This window comes from Danio rerio, chromosome 12 (assembly GCF_049306965.1).
Source record: "Danio rerio strain Tuebingen ecotype United States chromosome 12, GRCz12tu, whole genome shotgun sequence".
Classification (NCBI taxonomy): domain Eukaryota; kingdom Metazoa; phylum Chordata; class Actinopteri; order Cypriniformes; family Danionidae; genus Danio; species Danio rerio.
The window spans coordinates 28,511,044-28,532,871 of NC_133187.1; the positions used below are offsets into that span (position 1 = coordinate 28,511,044).

At 35.4% G+C, this 21,828-nt stretch overlaps 1 protein-coding gene across 38 annotated transcripts in view; it reads left to right on the plus strand.

Moving 5' to 3' along the window:
• arhgap12b (Rho GTPase activating protein 12b) overlaps positions 1–14,909 on the plus strand; it is a 103,822-nt gene extending 88,913 nt beyond the window's left edge. For 23 of the 38 annotated variants that reach the window (XM_073917522.1, XM_073917491.1, XM_073917494.1 and 20 more), the window contains 7 exons: positions 60–162; positions 250–366; positions 2,743–2,841; positions 2,940–3,017; positions 4,957–5,091; positions 5,604–5,709; positions 13,250–14,909. In XM_073917522.1, coding sequence (XP_073773623.1) covers positions 60–162; positions 250–366; positions 2,743–2,841; positions 2,940–3,017; positions 4,957–5,091; positions 5,604–5,709; positions 13,250–13,424 — 813 coding nt within the window. In that variant the 3' untranslated portion in view covers positions 13,425–14,909. 38 annotated transcript variants of the gene reach the window in all.
• The last annotated feature ends 6,919 nt before the right edge of the window (positions 14,910–21,828 follow it).

Below are 21,828 nucleotides of genomic sequence, written 5' to 3' on the forward strand. Positions count from 1 at the left end.
ACACAGTGTGCAAAAAATATGCAACAAACATCAATGTAATTCTAATACACGTTTTGTAGGCTTGGGAGTCCGATGAGGCTATTGAAGAGGACATGCCTGAGTCTCCTGGAAGCGAGAAACACGACAAAGAGAAAGACCCCAGAGACTCAAAGAAGAACAGAGGTACAGAAGACGTGCATTTGTAAAAGAAATCTTAGCTGCATACAGGGTTAATGCTGAGTCATGACACAGACCTGTGTGTTTGTGCAGTAGTGAAGAACTCCAGTATGGAGTCGTCCGAGCAGAAGAAGACCAGAGTCAAGCTGAAGAAGTTCCTCACACGGAGACCAACCTTACAGGCAGTTCGAGATAAGGGTTACATCAAAGGTAACATACAGCAAAAATAGAGAACAACCTATGCTTTCCTAAATTTCGAGGTCACTGCTTTGTTCTAGTTTTAAGTTATCCTGACAGGTATATTTTTGGCAATAGCTGTAGTTGTATTTGTCAAAATTATCTATTTTTTATGTCGAAAAATTATTGGAATATTGAGTAAATCATTTTCCATGAAGATATTTTGTAAATTTCCTAACATAAATATATTAAAGCTCAATATATTAAAGCTAAATTTTTGATTAGTAATATGTCTTAGAGCTTAATTTGGACAACTTTATAGGTGATTTTCTCAATATGTAGAATTTAAATTTTTTTATAATTTATTTACTTGTATTCCAGATTTTTATATATTTGTATCCCGACTAAATATTATCATATCTAACAAACATTCATCAATGGAAATATTTGTTATTTAGAATTTGCAACTCAATTTGCACTCAATTTGCAAAAATGTAACAATAATGACTGGTTTTGTGGTCCAGGATCACATATATTCTCAAGCACAGTATAAAAATATAAAATGTGATATTGGATATTATTAGAAAAAAAAACATCGGTCAGGATTGGGAACACTTTCAGATTCCTTTCAGTTAATAGTGTTTATTTGGCACCTGATGGTAAATTTTGTAATTAACTGACAATCCCTTGTTTTATTGACAGTCCAACTTATCAGTTTTTTTGTTTTGCAAACTTTTGAGCAGTTCTAAAGTGACTAAAACTTTCAGATGGCCAAATGGACCTGCAATGACAAAGAAAGAATCTGGCTGTTCAGAATCTGTGAGTTTTAGCATATTACATCTTAAAGTAGAATTTATACTTCTGTGTTGAAGTCCGGTGTTGCACTTCACAATAAACATGTTGGAGACCCTGACCACGGACCTCTCAAAAATGTAACTACACGTCATGGTAAAGTGAAGTGGATGGTCTGTGACTGGCCGGTTTGGTAGCGATGAAGATTGTGGATGGGGCGGTTTAACAAGTCTCAAGTCCTGAGGAGGAGTTCCCAATAGATACTTTGGTTTTGTGTTCATTTTATGGTTGAAATAGTTGAACATTCGCCGGTTCCCGCCTCTTTCTTTTCTGATCGACTTTGAGTTTGAACTGCTGTTACAATAGCATTGCATGCATTCTAAACTCATAGCACATTTCATGCACAATGGTAATTTAAAGTGCGTTACATAAACAGGAATAACAGAAAAATTTAATACAAGCAGGGCTTTACATTAACACCCGCGAACCCACCATATGTGGGTAGATTTTAGCTGTGGCAGGTTAGACAGACACTCTCACTAGCCACTTTGGCTGGTTGAAAATTATTTTGAAATTGTGGTTTTCTTAGAAGCAGGGTTCAACAATAAGGATGGCCCAATATTCGTGCAAATGCAATCTTAGAATCGAGAATCAGCATGACTGACAAATATAATTTTGTTCGTGCGGGCAAAAGAAAGCCGGTTGAATGCCGAATGAGAGGATAATCACTCGCACCAACAGCTGATGTGATGCGCGCGACTGTTTAAAACACGTGCGCGCTCCCGTTTCCTTGCTTGAAACAACCGTGCCTGGAAACTGAACTGGTGTGATCGGTTCTCTTTTAAATAGACTTGACAAAAAGTTACATTCATGCACCCACAGTCTTGCTGCTGTCAAGAGCTCCAGATTGGTCTTTTTGTAAGGAGCACAGGTTGCTTTCACTTTAACCATTATTTGAACAGGATAGACTTCCCATTTATGTGTAGTTAACTGGTGTCAACTCTTTTTTTAAAGAAATGTTTTGTTAAATAGAAAGTGTAGTAAACAGCTGTATTTAGCTTGTTTTGACACGTTATTTTAAATTTTTGGCTAAGAAATGTTCTCTGAAACGTCATGTGAAATAAAAACTAATTGTAAAATAAAACTATGAAACCATGACCTATGTGCTCATGTTCACTGAGCAAGCTTACACACAACATACACAAAAAGTAAAATGAATTAGGAGGCATGTGGACATTCCACAAAATTTAAAATATATTTTCCTGACAACAAAATTTGGCTAGTGAAAATGGCGAGTGGCTAGTAATGTTGGAAAACTACTAGCCACACTGGCTGGTGATTAAAAAAGTTAATGTCAAGCCCTGAATACAAGTATAAGAAATAAAAACAAGGAATAGATGTTATTAAATGCTCACAATGGGCATCGGGGATACACTATGGGATTTGGTGATCACTTGATGCAGAAGAATAAATCAGGCTTTACAATGTCATTATAACGATGTAAAAAAGCATTATTTCTGAAATTAAGTCTTCATGAATTGTTTTCTAATTTTGATCTGCACTTTATATAAAAAGATTGTTTGTAGTCACTCTAGTGGTCCTCCTGTCTGTTCTCAGATCAGGTGTTTGGCTGCAGCTTGACTGCTCTGTGTCAGAGAGAAGGCACGTCTGTACCTAATTTTGTGAAGATGTGCATTGAGCATGTGGAGAACACAGGTACTTTTCTGAGTGTTTCATTATTAATCCACTCTTTGATTTGTCATTCTAGAACTACATTCAGTTCTCTTCTCATTTCTCTCGCATCTCTTTCTCAGGCTTGAACGTTGATGGCTTATACAGAGTCAGTGGAAACCTGGCTGTCATACAGAAACTGCGCTTTGCAGTCAATCACGGTAAGGAAGGTTTGTTTATGGTTTTGTTCATGCAGTTTTATATAATAGGACAGTCTCGCAAACTGCTCTCACACACCAGTGTTGTTGACTGTCAGTATAATTAAAAATCTACAATAAAATAAAAGAGAATATAAATGCAAGATGAAAAATGTAAGCCTTAAAGGGATAGTTCACCACAAAATTTACTTACTATTTACTCCTATAGTGTTTCCTATATGATTAAATTTTATTATGTTGAATACAAAACAAGATCTTTTAAAGAAAGTTGAAAACATGTAACCATTCACTTCTATAGTAGGAAAAACAAATCTTATAAAAAACAATGGTTACAATTTTCCAACGTTTTTTAAAATATCTCCTTTTGTGTTTAACAGAAGAAAGAATCACATACAGAATCAAAACAAGTAAATGATGAGTAACTGATGACAGAATTTTTATTTTTGGGTGAGTTAAATAGTAAAAATGAATACTTATAGCTTTACACAAATAGTGACTTGGATAGTTCACCCAAAAATGAACATTTACAGTTAATTTACAAGGACATTGAAAATGTTGGTGATTTTTTTGTTCTCTTCTTCTTCAGTAGAACATTAAAGGAGATTTTTAGCTGAATCTGTGGTCCTTGGTGATTTGTATAATGCAAGGCAATGGTCACAGGACTTTGAGATCAAAAATAAACGCATACAAACAAGTCTGAATCGATCTCCATGGCTCCTGATGATGCACTGAAGTCTTATGAAGCAAATTGGTCTATGCTGTCTGGCGGGAGATTAAAGCTAAAAATTCTTTGATGTTCTACTGACAAAGAAAAAAAATGTGTGAGTTAGTTTGTAATGTATAAATTAACTGTAAATATGACATTTTGGATGAACTATCTCTTCAAACTTTGTGTCATGTTAAATATGTTATATTGTATGTACTAATATATTATTAAAATGAGAATAAATTAAAGAAATATTGTATAGATAATTTAAATGAATAAGGTACATTACAAAATGGCTAAAGTTCATTCATTTTCTTGTCGGCTTAGTCCCTTTATTACTTCGGGGTCACCACAGCGGAATGAAACGCCAACTTATCCAGCAAGTTTTTACGCAGCGGATGCCCTTCCAGCCGCAACCCATCTCTGGGAAAATGGCTAAAGTTAAAACTAAAATTAAATAAACTCAAAATATTATTAAACACTGTGACATGAAACAAATGATATCAAAAGCATCAACTCACATCATCAACCCTGAAGGGTAAAAAGTTCTGTCAAATTGGTTATTAAAAAAACGTATTCTTTATCTAGTGGTATATCATATAAGTTTCCTTTGTCTGTTGTGCTCTGTCTTTTTAAAAATGTACTGTATGTATTATTAGTATTATTATTGTGCAAAAAGGTACACAAATGACATGAAATTAAACAAAAATGGAAAATAGAGAAAAACTAATAACAGAAAAAACAGGTACAGGTACAGCTGTGTGTGCTTGTGTGTGTGCTTGTGTGTGTGCTTGTGTGTGTGCTTGTGTGTGTGTGTGTGTGCGTGTGTGTGCGTGTGTGTGCGTGTGTGTGCGTGCGTGCGTGTGCGTGCGTGTGCGTGCGTGCGCGTGTGTGTGTGTGTGTGTGTGCGTGTGTGTGTGCGTGTGTGTGTGCGTGTGTGTGTGCGTGTGCGTGTGCGTGTGTGTGTGTGTGTCTGTGTCTCTGTGAGTGTGTGTGTGCGTAGAACTAAAAAAGTAGAACATAAAAAATATACAACATGCATAACAGTAGAAAACATCATTATAGGTCATAAATAATACATAGAAATGAAGCAAAAATATTAGAAATTGAACATATAGAGAGATGAAAATAATAGAACAGAACCAGTGGTGGGGAATGCCAACAATAATAGTAATGATCTGCTCTGTCAACAGCTTTGTTTTCAATTAGTGTAAAGTCTGTGTTTATGCATTGCAGATGAAAAGGTGAATCTGGACGACAGTAAATGGGAGGACATCCACGTCACCACAGGTGCTCTAAAGATGTTATTCCGGGAGCTTCCAGAGCCGTTGTTCACTTACGCATCCTTTAATGACTTTGTTGAAGCCATCAGTAAGTGCTTCCATGTCTATACTTCAGTAAAGATTTTATTTTGAAAGATTTTAAACAAAGAGATACACAAAGAGATGTAACATGATTTAAAATGAATTGCAAAAATTTGAGCACCTCTGAGCTGTTATTTTTTTAATCTTGTAATCTTGAATGATTCTTTTCCATCAGATAATTCTGATGTTGTTTTGGTGCTCAAGAAAAAAAATGTAGTATTGCTATTACAACAATACTTGTTACTGCTGTTATCAGTTATTATTATTTTACTCTGAAACAGTAATATGACAAAATACAGATTGTTTTATCTCTTTTAGTTTTTTTTTTTACATTTTTATTTCTTTTAATAAAATATCTTTAGTGTACATTGATTTAATCTTCTTACATTTATAACATTAGCAAGCCTTCAACCACAAGAGGGAGCAGTGTGACCAGGGGTTAGCTTTTCTTGCAGCTCATCTGCAGCATTTAACAGCATCCTGATCATGCTTTTTCCTCTCTTTTTCACTTAAAAACAGAAAACTCAGACTACAAGCAGCGAGTCCAATCCATAAAAGACTTGATCAAACAGTTGCCAAAACCCAATCAGGAAACAATGAAAGTGTTATTCAAGCATCTAAAAAGGTAAGAAGCTGCAGCTCCTGTCACTGAACTGCATTATACACCATGCCATTAAAACGATTGTTCTTAAGGGAGGACATTGAAATTGAATAGGTAAAATATATATATATATATATATATATATATATATATATATATATATATATATATATATATATATATATATATATATATATATATATATATATATATGTTTTTGTTATAAAGATGCAAGTGATGCCTTATTAAAATAAATATGTGCTAATTTGCATTCATTTTGCACAAAAATCATTGGATGAAGTCAGGTTTAAAAGTCTTTCTTTTCTTTGCATATTATAAGTCAAGTTTGGTTTTGTGAATTTTAATCACTATTAAAAAATGAAATATTACATAATTCAAAAAATGCAGACTAAAAATTGAAGAATAAAATGTTGTATGTTATTAACACAAGCATATCATAAGAAATTATGTATGAAGAAATCTCTTTGTAAAAGATATTGTTAAAAATGTAAATTGTTTTGTATGGAAGTGCAGCTTAAGTGGAGAAATATGTCCCAGGGCAGTATAAAAAAATAATTTGGAGTAAAATTCTTTTAAAATATCCATTACATTGATAAAGTGTGATTGAAGGAACAGTTCATTCCAAAATGTTCATGTTCTCACTATTTACTGTCCCGCAGGTAGTTCTAAACCTTTACGTTTTGTCTTTTGTTGAACACTAAAGAAGATATTTTGAAGAACCTGTAACTATTTACCTCCATACTAGAAAAAATACTATTGAATCAAATTATTCAATTAAATGAATTTATTAACACTTATTTCAGTTTTCAGTGTTTTGATGGATATCGAATGTATTCTGAGCTACAGTAACCTGATTTAAACAGATGTGTGATTGTCAAAGATGACTTATTTATTATTATTATTATTATTATTCAAGATTTATATTTGACATTTTGCCTTCATTACGATAGAACAGTATAGATATTGACAGAAAATGAAGAGAAAAATGACAGTTGAAAGTGTCGCACACCAGACGAGCACATTTGCATGATATTTAAAATGAAACTATTCAGAGGGCTTTCTGTGTTGCGGCAGAAATATGAACAGTGTCCTGAGTCATGGCTGGTGCATCGCTGAGCGGCACTTCTGGTGTGTGACCCCCTAGAGAGCAGGAAGGGATCAGGAAAGGTCCATGAGTCGGGATTTTAACTCGGGACACCTGCAGCAAGGTTGCACTTTATGTTGGTGCACTAACTATAGTGAAATATAAAATATCAAACAAATAAAACATATAAATCCAATGGTGACACACTTGCATTCCTGCACCAATAGATGACCATGAAAGATTGCACTTATTATTTTGCTGTTTATATTCCATGTGTGAGCAGGTGTCTGTTAAAATACAAACTATGCATCTAACTGAACTATTCTTTTAGGCTGTATGTCGATACACACACCTATTTGACAAGAAAATTGTCTTGTGAACACTTACGGGTTCTATTGGTGCTCTTGCTGGTTTCAGACTGCTGAATGAATATTTTCTCGCATAGACAGCTTGACGCGATTATGTGGTATGTACTGTTATGGGGTGATCAATTGTATATTTATATTATCTACTATTTTAATTATTAATATCATTAAAGATACAGATCAGAGCCAACTATTTCTCACTATTTAAATGGGTGATCCCTGCCATACGTCTTGTTTTGATCTCCTTCAGGGGGATCAAACGTAATTACTTGCAATTCACACCCTGGATATGACTAAACATGATCATAAATAGCTATTTAGTTTTCTCAGATCAAACGAGTAGAGGTTTGAACCCGAAAATTGTGTACCGTAACAATTTAACATAGGTTGAAGAAAAAAAACATTGAACAATTTTAAAAAAATCTTAACTTTGACAGGCGCATGGAAAAGTGTCACTTTAATAAACCCTCGTCCTTCATCCAGGAGTAGTTTCATGGAATATCAAATGGTTTGTTCCAGACATTGAAAGTCAGTAAACTTTTTATATATTTTTGTCCAAGCTGTGGAATATCAGTTTTTGTTGTTGTTGTTGTTGTTGTTGTTGTTGCTTTAAATTTTAGTTTCCGTTTATCAGAATGCAATTTTTATATAACATATTTTTATATCATGCATTTTCACATCTATTGTTATGGTTGGGACCTCTTTCTTTTTTTATTTACATTTTATTATAATACACTTGGTACACAAAAATTAATACACAAAAAATTTGCTTTTAAAAATCGCTATTTTAAAGATTTGATGTTGAAAAGACGACAGAAATGCAAATTTTGTCAAAATACAAGTAATAACAGGGTGTCCGCAGGGTCTTAAAGTATCAAAAAATAAGAATCAATTTAGAGAAATTTAGGCCCTTAAAAAGACTTAAATGCTGTTACAAGGTATTATACTTTGCATAATTTTTGATCATACACTTTTATAATTATAGTTGAATGCTAAAGTTTGAAACTTTGGGATGCCGTGTAGTTAAAAAAATTGATAAAATTCTGCTATATTTAATGTCACACTGCATTATTTACTGCAGTAACCACGGTAGCACCATTATTTCTGCTGTTCTATAAGCAACACCTTCTGGATTAACATGTTTATAAAGTTTATAAATAATGTTTTAGTCTAGGATTTGTTTCTTACAATCAGTATTTAGTGATTATATTTAAAAGGTCGCCAATGTTACCGGTTCAGGCCTAAAGTGGTCTTAAAATGTATGGAAAGAGTCTTATAAAAGGTATAGAATTTTACTCTCTGATTCCTGTATATAACACTACTATCGAGCAATCAAATATGAGAGAAGGAGCATTTTACAACAACTCAAAATAAATCTTAGGTAAATGATCCATTATTGTTCTCACAGTGGGTATATTAAAGTCATGCAATATTTACATTTTAGGTAACACTTTAGAAAAATGGTCCTTTAGTTAATGTTTGTTAGTATGAATAGTCCTGTAAAGCATTTATTAATCATATTTTACATTAACTGATGCATTATAAAATCCAAAATTGTGCTTGTTAACATTAGTTAATGCACAGTGAATTGACGAACTAACATTATTTATTTAAAAAAACCGTCAAGTAACATTAACAGATATAAGTAAAAATCATAATAACTGTATTGCTAATAGTTTGTTCATGTTAGCAAATACATAAACTAACATTAACTAATGGATCATTATTTTAAAGTGTTACCAAATTTTGCTATTTTGATATCTTAATATTTTAGCACATTATTGTCGTATAAGCACAACCGCAACATGTTATTCCATACTGTGAGAGAAAAGTCAGAGAAATGAATATTTAGCTTAAAGTGGCAACCCTGTGGGCAGCTCTGGTAAATGTGAGTGTTGGAGGTATATATGGAGGGTGTGGCTGCTGCTCTGCACAGCAAGCCTCTATCGAGTTATCTCACTGTATCCATTACTGGGACAGACCTGGAGACTGGCCAACTACATCATTATGAGGGACAGAAAGAGACTGAACACCACATCCTCCTGATGCATCGCCACTGCACACGAGACTGTGACGGAGAGGGAATATGAAGGGCTGTATGGTGGAGAGTGTGAGCGCGTGGTGCTGTTGTTAATCCAGGCGCGGCTGGCTATGATTGTGATGCAGTGGGAATGTAATTCGATTAGTTAACGGCCTGTGTAAACAGTTCTTGACAGTGACATCAACCTCAGGAGTTTCATAGGAAATGGCAGATGTGGAGAAGCAACTGTTGTGTTGCTGACGCTTCGGGCTCTTGTAGTGTCCCGACTGTCATCTTGAAATTTGTTCATTGTGGATAAAAAAGGCACAATTAGATTGGAATTGATACAGTCATGTTTAAATCAATATTTAGTTTGTATATTTTTAAGTCAGATTTATATTAACCCTCCTGAATTATTATTACTTATATATGAATCTAAAATAATAATAATTTATAATAAATATTATCACTTATTTTTCCCCAATTTTAAACACATTTCTAAACATAATAGTTTTAGTTTTTTTCCAACTGCTCACACACATTTTTAAAGCCGTGTCACCTTTTTTCAAGACTACACACAATTTTCAAAACTGCGCACACGAAATGCAAAATGCCTTACATTTTCATTTTTCAAAATGTAACACTACATTCGAAATTCCATAAACACACATCATATGCCATAAACTGTAGCTTATATCTACAGTTCAATGCAATATTATACAGTGAAAATAATCGGCTGAGAGGGGGAACAGGTACACTGTAAACACCAATCACATGTAGAAACAAAAAATATCTGTTAGGCCAAACATTATTGGTATATACAGTAGCATACAACAAAACCATAAACATAATAAGTACAAATGTAAAAAGCAAACATGTAAAGCAAAAGTATATTCTCCAGAATACAGTAAAAACACAATTGTCAGTGGAGGGTCTCTGTGGGAGAAGTGTCCATTTCATGGAGAAGATTTACAAACTACATTATACTTGCCAGCATCAGGCTGAGAAGAATTATTCTATTCTTTTCTAAAGGAATTTCTAAACTTCTAACAAAAAGAATGTATTATTTAGAAAAGGTGACTGCAGTAGGTATAAAACTACAAATTGTGGATTTTTTGTTCCAGAACATCCCAGTGTCCTGTTACTTTTGATCTATTTATAGGTCTGCACTACAATGATTGCTTAGTGATCAGTTAAGAAATTAGTGTTTGCACATTTGAGGAGTGTGTGTGCCATGTCAATAAGTGTAGCATTTTGATTGGTTATGTTTGGAAAAGGAAAGAAAGTGGCTTCCTGTTAGATTTTTGTGTTTTAGGTAGAGAGTTGTGTGTAGTGTTTTGTAAAAAGTGTTTTATGCAGTTTACAACTGAGTATAAGGATGAGAAATAGCTTCTGGTTGTGGAAATTTGCTGTGTCGTTTTTCCATTTTGAGTGGGATGTTTCAGAAATTGTGTGACAAGATTTTGTGTGTAAGCAGTTGGAAAAAAACTGTAATAACTAATGTCTAATAACTGATTTTCTTGATCTTTGCCATGATGACAGCACATACTATTTTACTAGATATTTGTCAGCGTTTTAGTATTCAGCTTAAAGTGCAATTTGAAGGCTTAACTAGGTTATTTAGGCTAGTAAGGGTAAATAAGGCAAATCCCTCTAATAATATAATGTATAATGATGGTTTGTTCTGTAGACACTTTAAAAAATATATTGCATAAGGTGTCTAATAATATTGACCTAAAAAAAACTGCTTTTTTATTAGCCTAAATATAACAAATAGAACTTTCTAGAAAAAATATTATAGGAAATACTGTGAAAAATTCTTTGCTCTGTTAAACATCATTTGTGAAATAATTGATAAAGAAAAAAATATATATATATTATTGTTAGGAGGGCTAATAATTTTGAATTCAACTGTATACTTGTATACAGTACATATATTTGTATATATATGAATTTATATGTACATCATTACATTGTATTTCATTCATATGCACAGTGTAAAGGTAGATTATTATTTTGAGACCTGAAATTACATTTGACAGTCGACAATTTGACTTTCTATGAGGTTCAGATGTTGGCAAATATAATCTAAATGTAAAAATAGAGGATATGAGCACACACAATTAAATGTACAATATTGGATTTTACAGATCCAGTACAAAGACTGTGATTTATATTATTTGATCAAATACACTACCGGTCAAAAGTTTTGGGGTCAGTACAATTTTTAAATCTTTTAAAATAAGCTTATTCTGATCACCAAGGCTCCATTTATTTAATCAAAAATACAGTACAAATTGTAAAATTGTAAATTGTTATTGTACTATAAAATAACTGCTCAAAAATAGTTTATCATTTAACTTAATCATTTATTCCAGTGAGTTTAAAGATGAATTTTCAGCTTCATTACTCCAGTCTTCAGAGTCGTATGATCCTTTCTTACTCTAATATTATTTATTATTATTGCTGTTGTTGTTGTTGTTGTTAATGTAATGGTGATAAAAACAATAATCACTGGATTAATAATTACATTTGAAACTGCATACAATAAGAAAGCATTTATTTAAAATTGTAATAATTTTTTTTACAATTAAACATTTTTTGATTAAATAAATATCGCCTTGATGAACAGAATAATTTTCTTTAAAAAAAAAAACTGACCCCAGACTTTTGACCAGTAATGGAATTTAGTATTCAATGTATATATTTCTTCCTGCCATGTAATATAAAAACTCTCACACACAAATTCATTTAAATTGTCTACAGATTAGAATGTATGTAAAAAGAGAGACATGTTTTTTATATTAAAAAAAAAGAGAAATTATTAATAATAAAATTTTTTTGTTGGTAAAATCTTTTAATATTTTTAAAATAAGTTTTCTTTTTCTACACTTACCAAATATACATTTATTTAAAATTATGTTTTTATGTGGTTTTATTTGGTTTGGTACTCAAGTAACATTTATTAGGATTAGCAATGATGAGAATAGCCTGTGAATAGGTTTTGAAAAGCATTTATTTGAAACCAAAATGTATAGTTACTTTTCAGCAACTTTCACCACCCTTCCTTCTCATAAAAATAAAAGCAACTGCAAATAATACAATATTAGCCAAAACATTGTGTTATTTTAAAGAATCAAACTGTTAATCCTGTAAAGGCAAAACTAAAAACTAAAAAAGATTTTTCCAGCAATCCAGTTCTTAATCCACTATAATGACTACTCCTTTATCTTTCTTGTAGATTTAGGTCTATGAAGTGACTTTTTATAACCATAAATTGTTAACTCTACCTCTGTTATCACATACATTCCAAACCCTAAAATAATCATAAGCTATAAAGCCGCTTCCTCAGTGCCAGGTGAGAGTCCCATCAATCTTTAATCACTTCAGGCTTTCTTTAGGGAGTTGTCTTGTTCACTCAAGTGAGGTCTGTTCATTTCTACAGTATTTCACCTTACTTTTGCTTTCAGTTATCAAGAACGGTGTTCAAACTGCCCCTTGCTTTTCCTTTCCTTTAGATATTCCCATAATCATCTTAAAATTGGAAGCAACAACATGTTCAGCCAAATGCGTTTGTCTCCTTTAAAGACAATCTTCAACTCTTTCAGTATACTTACAGCACCTGAGGCTTCTTCAACTTAAAATGAAGCAGGAAATAAACAGCAACAAAACTCCATTTTCACTCGACATATAGAGTGCGTCATTTGTATGAAACTGTGCTAGTCTGAATGTAATTCAAGACCGGTGTTGAGTCTCAATCGTAATTGCGATATCAAACACGCACAATGACATTTGCCTTTACCTCCATTTGCATTTAAATGGCTCTCGGCCCACTGTAACTCAAAATGGAGGACGGCGGCAAAGCGTCCCGGAAAAATTACGGTCTGACATTTCGCTGTTACAAGGGAAAATGCATCTGTTGTGTTTGTGTAATTTAACCACAATACCCAAACATCTCTCCTAATGTAAAGTCGCCGGTGTTGGGAAGATTTGATGCTACCACAAATTCAGCATTTAGGATTTCTTCATGCGACATGGTAACATTTCAATCCAATTTACTTGCTTTTTTTCCAGAGTGATCGATCATGGCGAAGTGAACAGGATGACGACCCAGAGTGTGGCTATCGTGTTCGGCCCGACCCTGCTGCGGCCGGAGATCGAGACTGGAAATATGGCTGTTCATATGGTCTATCAGAACCAAATAGTAGAACTCATCCTACTGGAGTACGAGAACATATTTGGCAGGTAGAAGAACATCTGCTTATGACACAATGCCAGACGTTTAACATCTCATATCCATCGCACAAAAACTGCTGTGGACCAAGAGTGGATTTACTGTGACCTATGACTGGATTTACAGTGAACACAGGAAGGTTCTTTATGCACTTAGCATTTTGAGGATATACATTTATTTCCTTTTTTCTGCCATTTGGTTGTCAATTTTTGGCTTAGAATAAGCCGGATGGACTTTTGGACGATTATGGATGATCGTCAGTCTCCATTATGCACTCTTTTTTTGGGAAAATAGGAATATTTTCCTAAGTTGGACACTGAAATGTTTTTTTTTTCTTAGCCAGTATTGACGACTCGGATGAAAACTGACTTCAAGAATGCTTTGCAGTGAAATGTTTCAAAGTAAAACAGATTTTTGGGATTTCATTGATTCACTCGTGTATCTGAGGCTATGACAGACTCAGAGGTTTTGTTTTTCTTCATTTGTTTTTCCTGTGGAATAAGCTAAAAGTGCACTGTATTAGGAAACAGTATTATATGACAATGACTACTGACTTATGGATAATGGGCTCGATTGAAATTAGTTATCAGTATTAGAGCTGGACTACGGTTTCAAAATCGAAGGATTTTCCCCTCAGTTGTTTCACCCCAGTGTCCACCAATGTTCCAACCCTCACTAATGTCAACCAGAATGGTTGTGTGTCTCTTGCTTCAGGACTTCACTTTACTGGAAAACTCACATTTTCTTCACACATCGGATCATCCGATAGGAAAACTAACGAAATGAGCCTCCCTTTACTGAAATATCAAGGCTTTCACGTGTTTGAGGTCAAATCTGTGTTGTTTCCTTGAAATAAATGGACTGTGTCGTGCTGAGTTGTGTAACAGTATGCCGAGAATCAGGTTGTTTTGCAGATGTGAACCCGATGTGTTGTGTAGTTTAAAAGCAAGACAAAAAAAACCTGCCAGTTGCTCTTGTATCTCTCCGGGCTTACTGGAAAAAAGAAAGGTGAGATGCTTAGATCGGCATTTAGGCCTACACGGTTTCAGATCAATACAGAATATTCATCTCCTGTTTCCTGCTCCGCCTGTGGAAGGAGAGAAGCTTGATAACAAATTGACAGGATGGTACTGGAAATAGTCCTGCAGTTGGTGTTTAACTGAAGATGCCAACGGTGGACGGCAACTTTGTCTCGTTTTTAAGCATATGTACAGATTACTTCAATATGAACTTGAATTCTGTTGTAAAAAAAAGATACCAATAATATTGAAGTGTGATGGCTTGAAGTTGTGTGTCAAAAAAAAGAAGATCTCATTTTGTTGATGTACTGATGAAGGAAATGGAGTATTGGATGGGACGAGGGAGGGGTGATGTCATCACATTGTGAATTCTGCACATTTTGAATGTAATTTTCAGACTAACTGCTGTTTCTGAAATTGATGTCTAATCCTAATTAAAAAGACAAAAGCTCATGGATAATATTAAAGTGATAATGCCTGAGTTATTAGTCTAGTGTTTATATTTTATTGTTCATCTGTCACCATTTATCCTGATAGTGCAGGAACTGATGTTACCAAATGACGCAGGGAACTATCAACCATTTCCTTCCTTTTAATACAATGATCTAAAATAAAAGTATATCCTGGTGATTTGAATACAGCCAAATGTTTAGTGCTTTTCTGTATTTTTAAACCTTTTCTTCAGTAGTTTCAGCAAACAAATAGAGATGTACTCAAGTATTAGCCAACACAATTTGACGTTAAAAACAGTCATATTCCAATAGTTAAAGATTAACACCATAACAATATTCGCCAACTGAATGTTAAATGGATTCAATGCATGTTCAATCGAAAAGATTTGAAGATGCAGCAATAAACCTTAAACTAGACCCTAAAGTGTTACTTTACCCCCAAAATAAACTTACAGTTGAATTCAGAATTATTAGCCCCCCTGTTTATTTTCCCCCCAATTTCTGTTTAACAGATATAAGATTTTTTTTCTCAACACATTTCTAAACATAATAGTGTTGAAAATACATTTCTAATAACTGATTTATTTTATCTTTGCTATGATGACAGTAAATAATATTTGACTAGATATTTTTAGACACTTCTATACAGTTTAAAGTGACATTTAAAGGCTTAACTAGGTTAATTAGGTTAACTAGACAGGTTAGGGTAATTAGGCAAGTTATTGTATAACGATGGTTTGTTCTCAACTATCGGGAAAAATATAGCCTAAAGAGGCTAAATCATTTTTTAAAAACATAATAACTTAATGTTTTTAAAAATTTTAAAACTGCGATTAATCTAGCCAAAATAAAATAATGATATCAGACATACTGTGAACATTTTCTTGCTCTGTTAAACATAATTTGGGAAATAATAAAAAAAAAAGAAAATAATTCAAACGGCGTTTAATAATTCTGATTTCAATTGTATTACTATTAGTTATTAATTACTCACACTTAAGTCAATCCAAACCCCTGAGGCCTGAGATGACTTTGCACAATCCTTGTGAATGTGTGCCATATACTGACACTGAGGAGAAGAAACTATTGAATGAAGTCATTATTATTATGGAGGAGGGAGCTTTCAGAGTTCATCTAAAATATTGTCATTTTCAGGAGGTTTGGAATGACACAAGGGTAGAGTTTTCATTTCTGGGTGAACTATCCCTTTCTGCAGCCTTAATAACTAAAATTGTCATTTGTTTTAATGATAAGGATATAAATAAGCAACTGAAAAAAAAATTAATTCTCTGACACAATAAATTTAGCTTGTTATGGTTCAAAGCTTCACCCTTATTTATGTAACTTTCCATATTATATAAGATAACATTGACAATTTCCTGCCTTTTATGGCACAGCTCTTTAATGCTATTAAAGAAATGTTGTCTTTTGTGAGACAAGGTTTCTCTTCTACTCACAGAACGGTCCATCTTTTGTGACACTATACACTACCTGACAAAACTCTTGTCATCGATCCCAGTTGTAAGAGCACCAAATAATAACTTGACTTCTAGTTGATCATTTGGAAAAGTGGCAGAATGTAGATTTTTCTGATGAATCATCTGTTGAAATTCATGGTTTGGGGTTACATTCAGTATGGGTGTGTGCAAGAGATCTGCAGAGTGGATGGCAACATCAACAGCCTGTGATATCAAGACATCTGTGCTGCCCATTACATTACAAACCACAGGAGAGGGCAGATTCTTCAGCAGGATAGCGCTCCTTCTCATACTTCAGCCTCCACATCAAAGTTCCTCAAAGCAAAGAAGGTCAAGGTGCTTCAGGATTGGCCAGCCCAGTCACCAGAGGGTAACATTATTGAGCATTTCTGGGCTAAGATGGAGGAATTAAAGATGATTCCAAAGAATCATGATGAACTCTGAGAGTCCTGCAAGAATGCTTTCTTTGCCATTCCAGATAAATTAGTAAGTTATTTGAGCCATTGCAGAGATGTATGGATGCAGTCCTACAAGCTCATGGGAGTCATACACAATATTCATTCTTTTTCCACTGCACAAACAAAGACAGACCTTACTGTCCTAATTAAATAATTAAAAATCAGATGATCATATTTTATTTGGTCAAATAAGCATAATCTAGAGGTTTTTGCCTTTCTAATACCTTTTCTAAGCCATTTCTTATACCAAATAACAAACTAGAAGTCAAGGTATTATTTATTGTTCCTAAAACTTGGATAGGCGACAAGGTAGCTGTCAGCTTGTGTATTTTTCTGCTTTATTCAGATATTCAAATAACAGACTATTCTGACGGCTACAAAAATGTTTTGAAAATAGTCAAAAAAAAGTTACACTATAGAAATGACCTTATATTACTTTATATAACCCACCCAGACCTTCTGAACAGGACCACCTTAAATCTGTGTCATGGAAAATGACAGAATGGGTGGAGATCAAAATCAAGCACCTGCTAAAAACCATGAGCTGTGCAACCTAAAAAGAGCAAGACTTTCCAAATGAGAAAACAATTAGCTCATATCCATAATTCATAGCTCTGACCACACTCCCAGAGGTGTCTGAATTGCACACCATATGCTGCTTCGTGTCTGTGGGGCAGAGGTGCCAGGAAAGCCCCTGGTCTTGTGTGTCCGTGGAGGCCGGAGTGTGGTGAGGAAATTTGAGCAAGCCATTATGACCCATAAAAGATTCATGACTTTGAATCTTGACTCTTTTTTTTTTCTTCTTCCCCCAAAGCATGTCTGTCATTTTTCTGTCATCTTGCATCATGATCAGTGACAAACTCTGACCAAGAACGTGTTTGACTGAAGACTTTCATAAACGATAATTGAGTTCTCTAGATTTGCGTCTTCTGGGATCCATTTTCATATCTGCGTTTTGGAGCCTCAACTAGCCTGAGTAATTGTGTTCATTAAAAACGAACATGAAAACATCTCACGCATTTGCTGCTTAGATATGAAATAAAAACATGATATTGTTAACCCAGCCTGAATTAGGCTAAGGGATCAAAAGGAAAAAGAAGAAATGAGTCCAAATTTTCTCATTCATCTTCGACTCTTACACATTTTGGAATAATTTGCATGTTCGGGGAGGGCAGATGAAATCGTTTTATTTGACAGGGTAACTACTTTTATGAGGCCACATATAAATGCAAACTGTTTTTGTGAGCTGTAAATCTCTATGCATGCAGCCTGAATGACATTTACAGGAATGTTCTAGCAGCTGATAAGCACGCGTCTGCTGTTACTTTAATCTTTAAGTGTAATAGAATGTGATATTACCAAGATTCAAGATATCTGTTTTGCAAGATAATTGGCCCTTAATGTAATACAGCACGAACATGATGTTGAAATCCATTCCCTCTCCCTAATTGGCTTTTATAAAGCAATTGTGTAAATATTGAGGGTACTTCCATGTAAACTTGTGCTTACTTGAGATTCTCCTGTGCTTAAAAGCTTCGTTTTACAAGTCTTTCCAAATACCATCTCGAGTATCCTTTAAAATAAACCCCCAAATGCACACGGCCATCGGCTAAAGTAATCATAGGAGTACTTCAAAATGTTATCTGCCCATGCTTTGGTATTAATGAAGTTCGCTTGGTTGGACTTGATGGTTTTGCGTTGGGAAATTCAATGCATTTTAAATAGACGCCTGCATGCGGGATTTACATAAGGTAATTGCACAAAGCTGGGAATACTATGTCTGCGATAGTGCCATTCCCCCTCCTCGCGCACTAATACAATCAACCCCATTAAGTAGGCCGTAAATATGGGGCTGCTGTATCATACGAGCCTGACAGATAATGGACCGTTCTGCATGTCCATTTACTCATCCTGGGTGAAGCCTGATTGGTTTATCCGTACTCCATCATCTGACCCAGCATTAAGAGCTTGTAAATTTTGCAGCTGAGAACACCTGAAGAACCCTGGCCAGAGGTTTATAGAGTAGCTCCTGCTGGAGAGTGAGTGTGTGTGTGTGAGTGTGTGTGTGTGCCAATATATGCATTTCAGGAACCATTATATGAAATGGGAGTTTCTTTCAAAGTGCCACATAAGAATATCCTTTTTGTCGCCAACCTAAAAAATATTCTATCAGAAGTATCATTCTGTAAGTGTCCACATATGCACTGTGCGCTCCCTAGGTAAAAGATTTAAAATATAAATAAATATACATGTAAGCACTGCTACATTTGAAGCTATTAAATTTGACATTAGAGGGTTTGAAAATTACACGGTGCTTTTAAAGAATTTAACACTGATATTTCTGCGAAATCTCCACATTTCAGCAAGAAACTGTTTAATAAACAAAATATTTTATGGAAGAGCTGCTGTAAGAGAGGGAAAGGGTGAAAGGGTTGGTGTACAACTATTAGAAAGTCGTTCAAATAAATGTCAAATAAAATTGAAAGACAAAAGAAAACAAAATGCTAGCTTTTAATCCTGTGTTGTTTGTTCATATTAAATAGTGGTTTTTTTAGTTGTGCTAAGTTTAAATATAATAACAGTGCTAGATATAGTTTCTGTTTTATATTTTATAGTTTTATATATTTTGCTGTCTTTATTCTTTATGTATGTATCCTGTACCAGTATGGTAATGACATCATGCACCTTCAATTTTACCAAAGACACCCTAATCTCATGCATTTCATAGTGTGCACAGAGTAGCATTATTACACAACCAGGGGCAGATTTCGTGATTTTGGGGCCCTACGCAATTCCAGCCATAGAGCCCAAGTCCTGAAATGCTCTCTTTCTACATTTATTTAATATTTATTTATATTGCTGTTTTTTAATATCACTCAATCTTCTTTTCGACATTTGAATTATTGCAATTTTCACATTTTAAATGGTTAGTTTTCTTAAAATGAATTTACAGCTAAAATAAAAAAAAAAATGAATGAATGAATGAATCAATTATTATTACTACATAACCTTCATTCATTCATTCATTTTTTTTTTTTTTTGGTTTAGTCTCTTTATTAATCTGGGTTCACCACAGTGAAATGAACTGCCAACTTATTCAACATATGTTTTATGCAGCGGATGCCTATCCAGCTGCAACCCATCACTGGGAAACACCCATAAACACTCATTCACACACATACACTATTGACAATTTAGCCTACCCAATTTACCTGTACCGCATGTCTTTGGACTTGTGGGGGAAACCAGAGCACCCGGAGGAAACCCACGCGAATATAGGAAGAACATGTCACGGTTGTGGATCTATCTGCTCTTCATTTGAAGTGTCTGCGTTGTGTGACAGTTCATTATTTATGGTATGTGTTTCTAAGTGTGTGTGCTTCTCTCTCTGTGCTTGTGTGGGACTCGCGTGCCTGTCAGTGGGTGTTTGTTTTCGTGGCATCAGCTGAGCGGTCACATGATCCTTGTTACCGGAACTATTGCGTGTCACCGCTCGGCTGTTAATCAGCGCGCTACAGGTGTAGCGCATTTTTGTGCCTATAAATGTTCAGCGTTCCTGTCTCACTTTGTCAGTTCGTTGTATGCTCACGGTGTTTTGTCTCTTGTCAGGATCCTCTCGCTGATTCTCGCTGGTGGTGAGTGGCTCGGTTGCTTCCTCGTTTCACTTTCGGATGCTTCCGGTTCCTTTGATGATGACTGTTTGATTCACTCTGTTGACGAGTGTCATGAACTTTCTATCGGCGCTGCCGACCAAGATCGCTACTGTTATTCCTGCTAAAAGACTGTGTACTTCCAGCCACTCACCATTTTCTCTGTCTTTTGTCTGTGATCTTCATTAAATAACTTTTACTTGCAATTGGGTTCCACGTCCTGATTATTGAGCGTCACAGAACGAACTGACCAACATGGACCCAGCAAGTGCCGCAGAAATTCAGGAGGTGCTTTCACGCAGTGTCGCCAGGATGGATCATCAAGACCAACAGATGAAAATGACCAGCCAAGCCATCCAAGCACTGGTCAATCAAGTTTCGGAGCTGACTACACAAGTCCAACGACTCAGCTCGGGTCTCAGCGCCGGATCCTCCTTACCAGCTCCCTCCGTCGACCCACCAGCCAGCCCGTTGGTCAACGAAACTCCCCGAACCACCGAACCACGACTACCTCCACCACAACCTTATGCAGGTGAACCCCATTTATGTAGAGCCTTTATTGCCAAATGTTCACTTTACATATCTCTTCAACCATCATCTTTTCCCACCGAAGAGAGCAAGGTGGCGTTTTTAATTAATCTATTGACTGGCAAAGCGGCATTATGGGGAACCACGGCGTGGGAGAAGAAACTTCCCTGCTGTCTGTCTTTTAAGTCGTTTTCAGAGGAGCTCAAGACGGTGTTTGATCAGGCTGCTTCGGGGAGGGAGGCATCCAGACGTCTCGCGGAGCTTCGCCAGGAGGATCACAGTGTGGCGGATTACTCCATTGATTTCCGCACCCTGGCGGCTGAGTGTGGCTGGAACAGTGAAGCCCAGTGGGACATGTTCTTTCACGGACTCGCGGACCACATAAAAGACGAAATTTATGCTTTGGAGCTGCCCAAGACGTTGGACGGTCTCATCAGTCTGGCTATAAGGGTGGACAACCGTCTGCAGCGCAGAGGCGTTCACAAGGAGTTCCGTCCTCAGGCCTGCTTTCCAGAGGCTACAACCCCCGATCCGGAACCTGAGCCCATGCAGGTGGGAAGATTTCGCCTCTCGTCGGAGGAGAGACGTCGTCGTCGCACAGGGGGACTGTGCATGTACTGTGGGGTTGGTGGTCATTATGCAGCCGTATGTCCAGTCAAGAACAAACCATCCACTGGTAAGAGTTTTTTGGTGGGCGAAATATTGACTGGGAAGGACACTTCAGGTTCCACTTTTCTACCCATTAAATTGGGAGTTAACTCGAACTTTCATTCCTGTGATGCGCTCATCGATTCAGGTGCTGAAGGGAGTTTTATCGATTCTAATCTAGTTAAT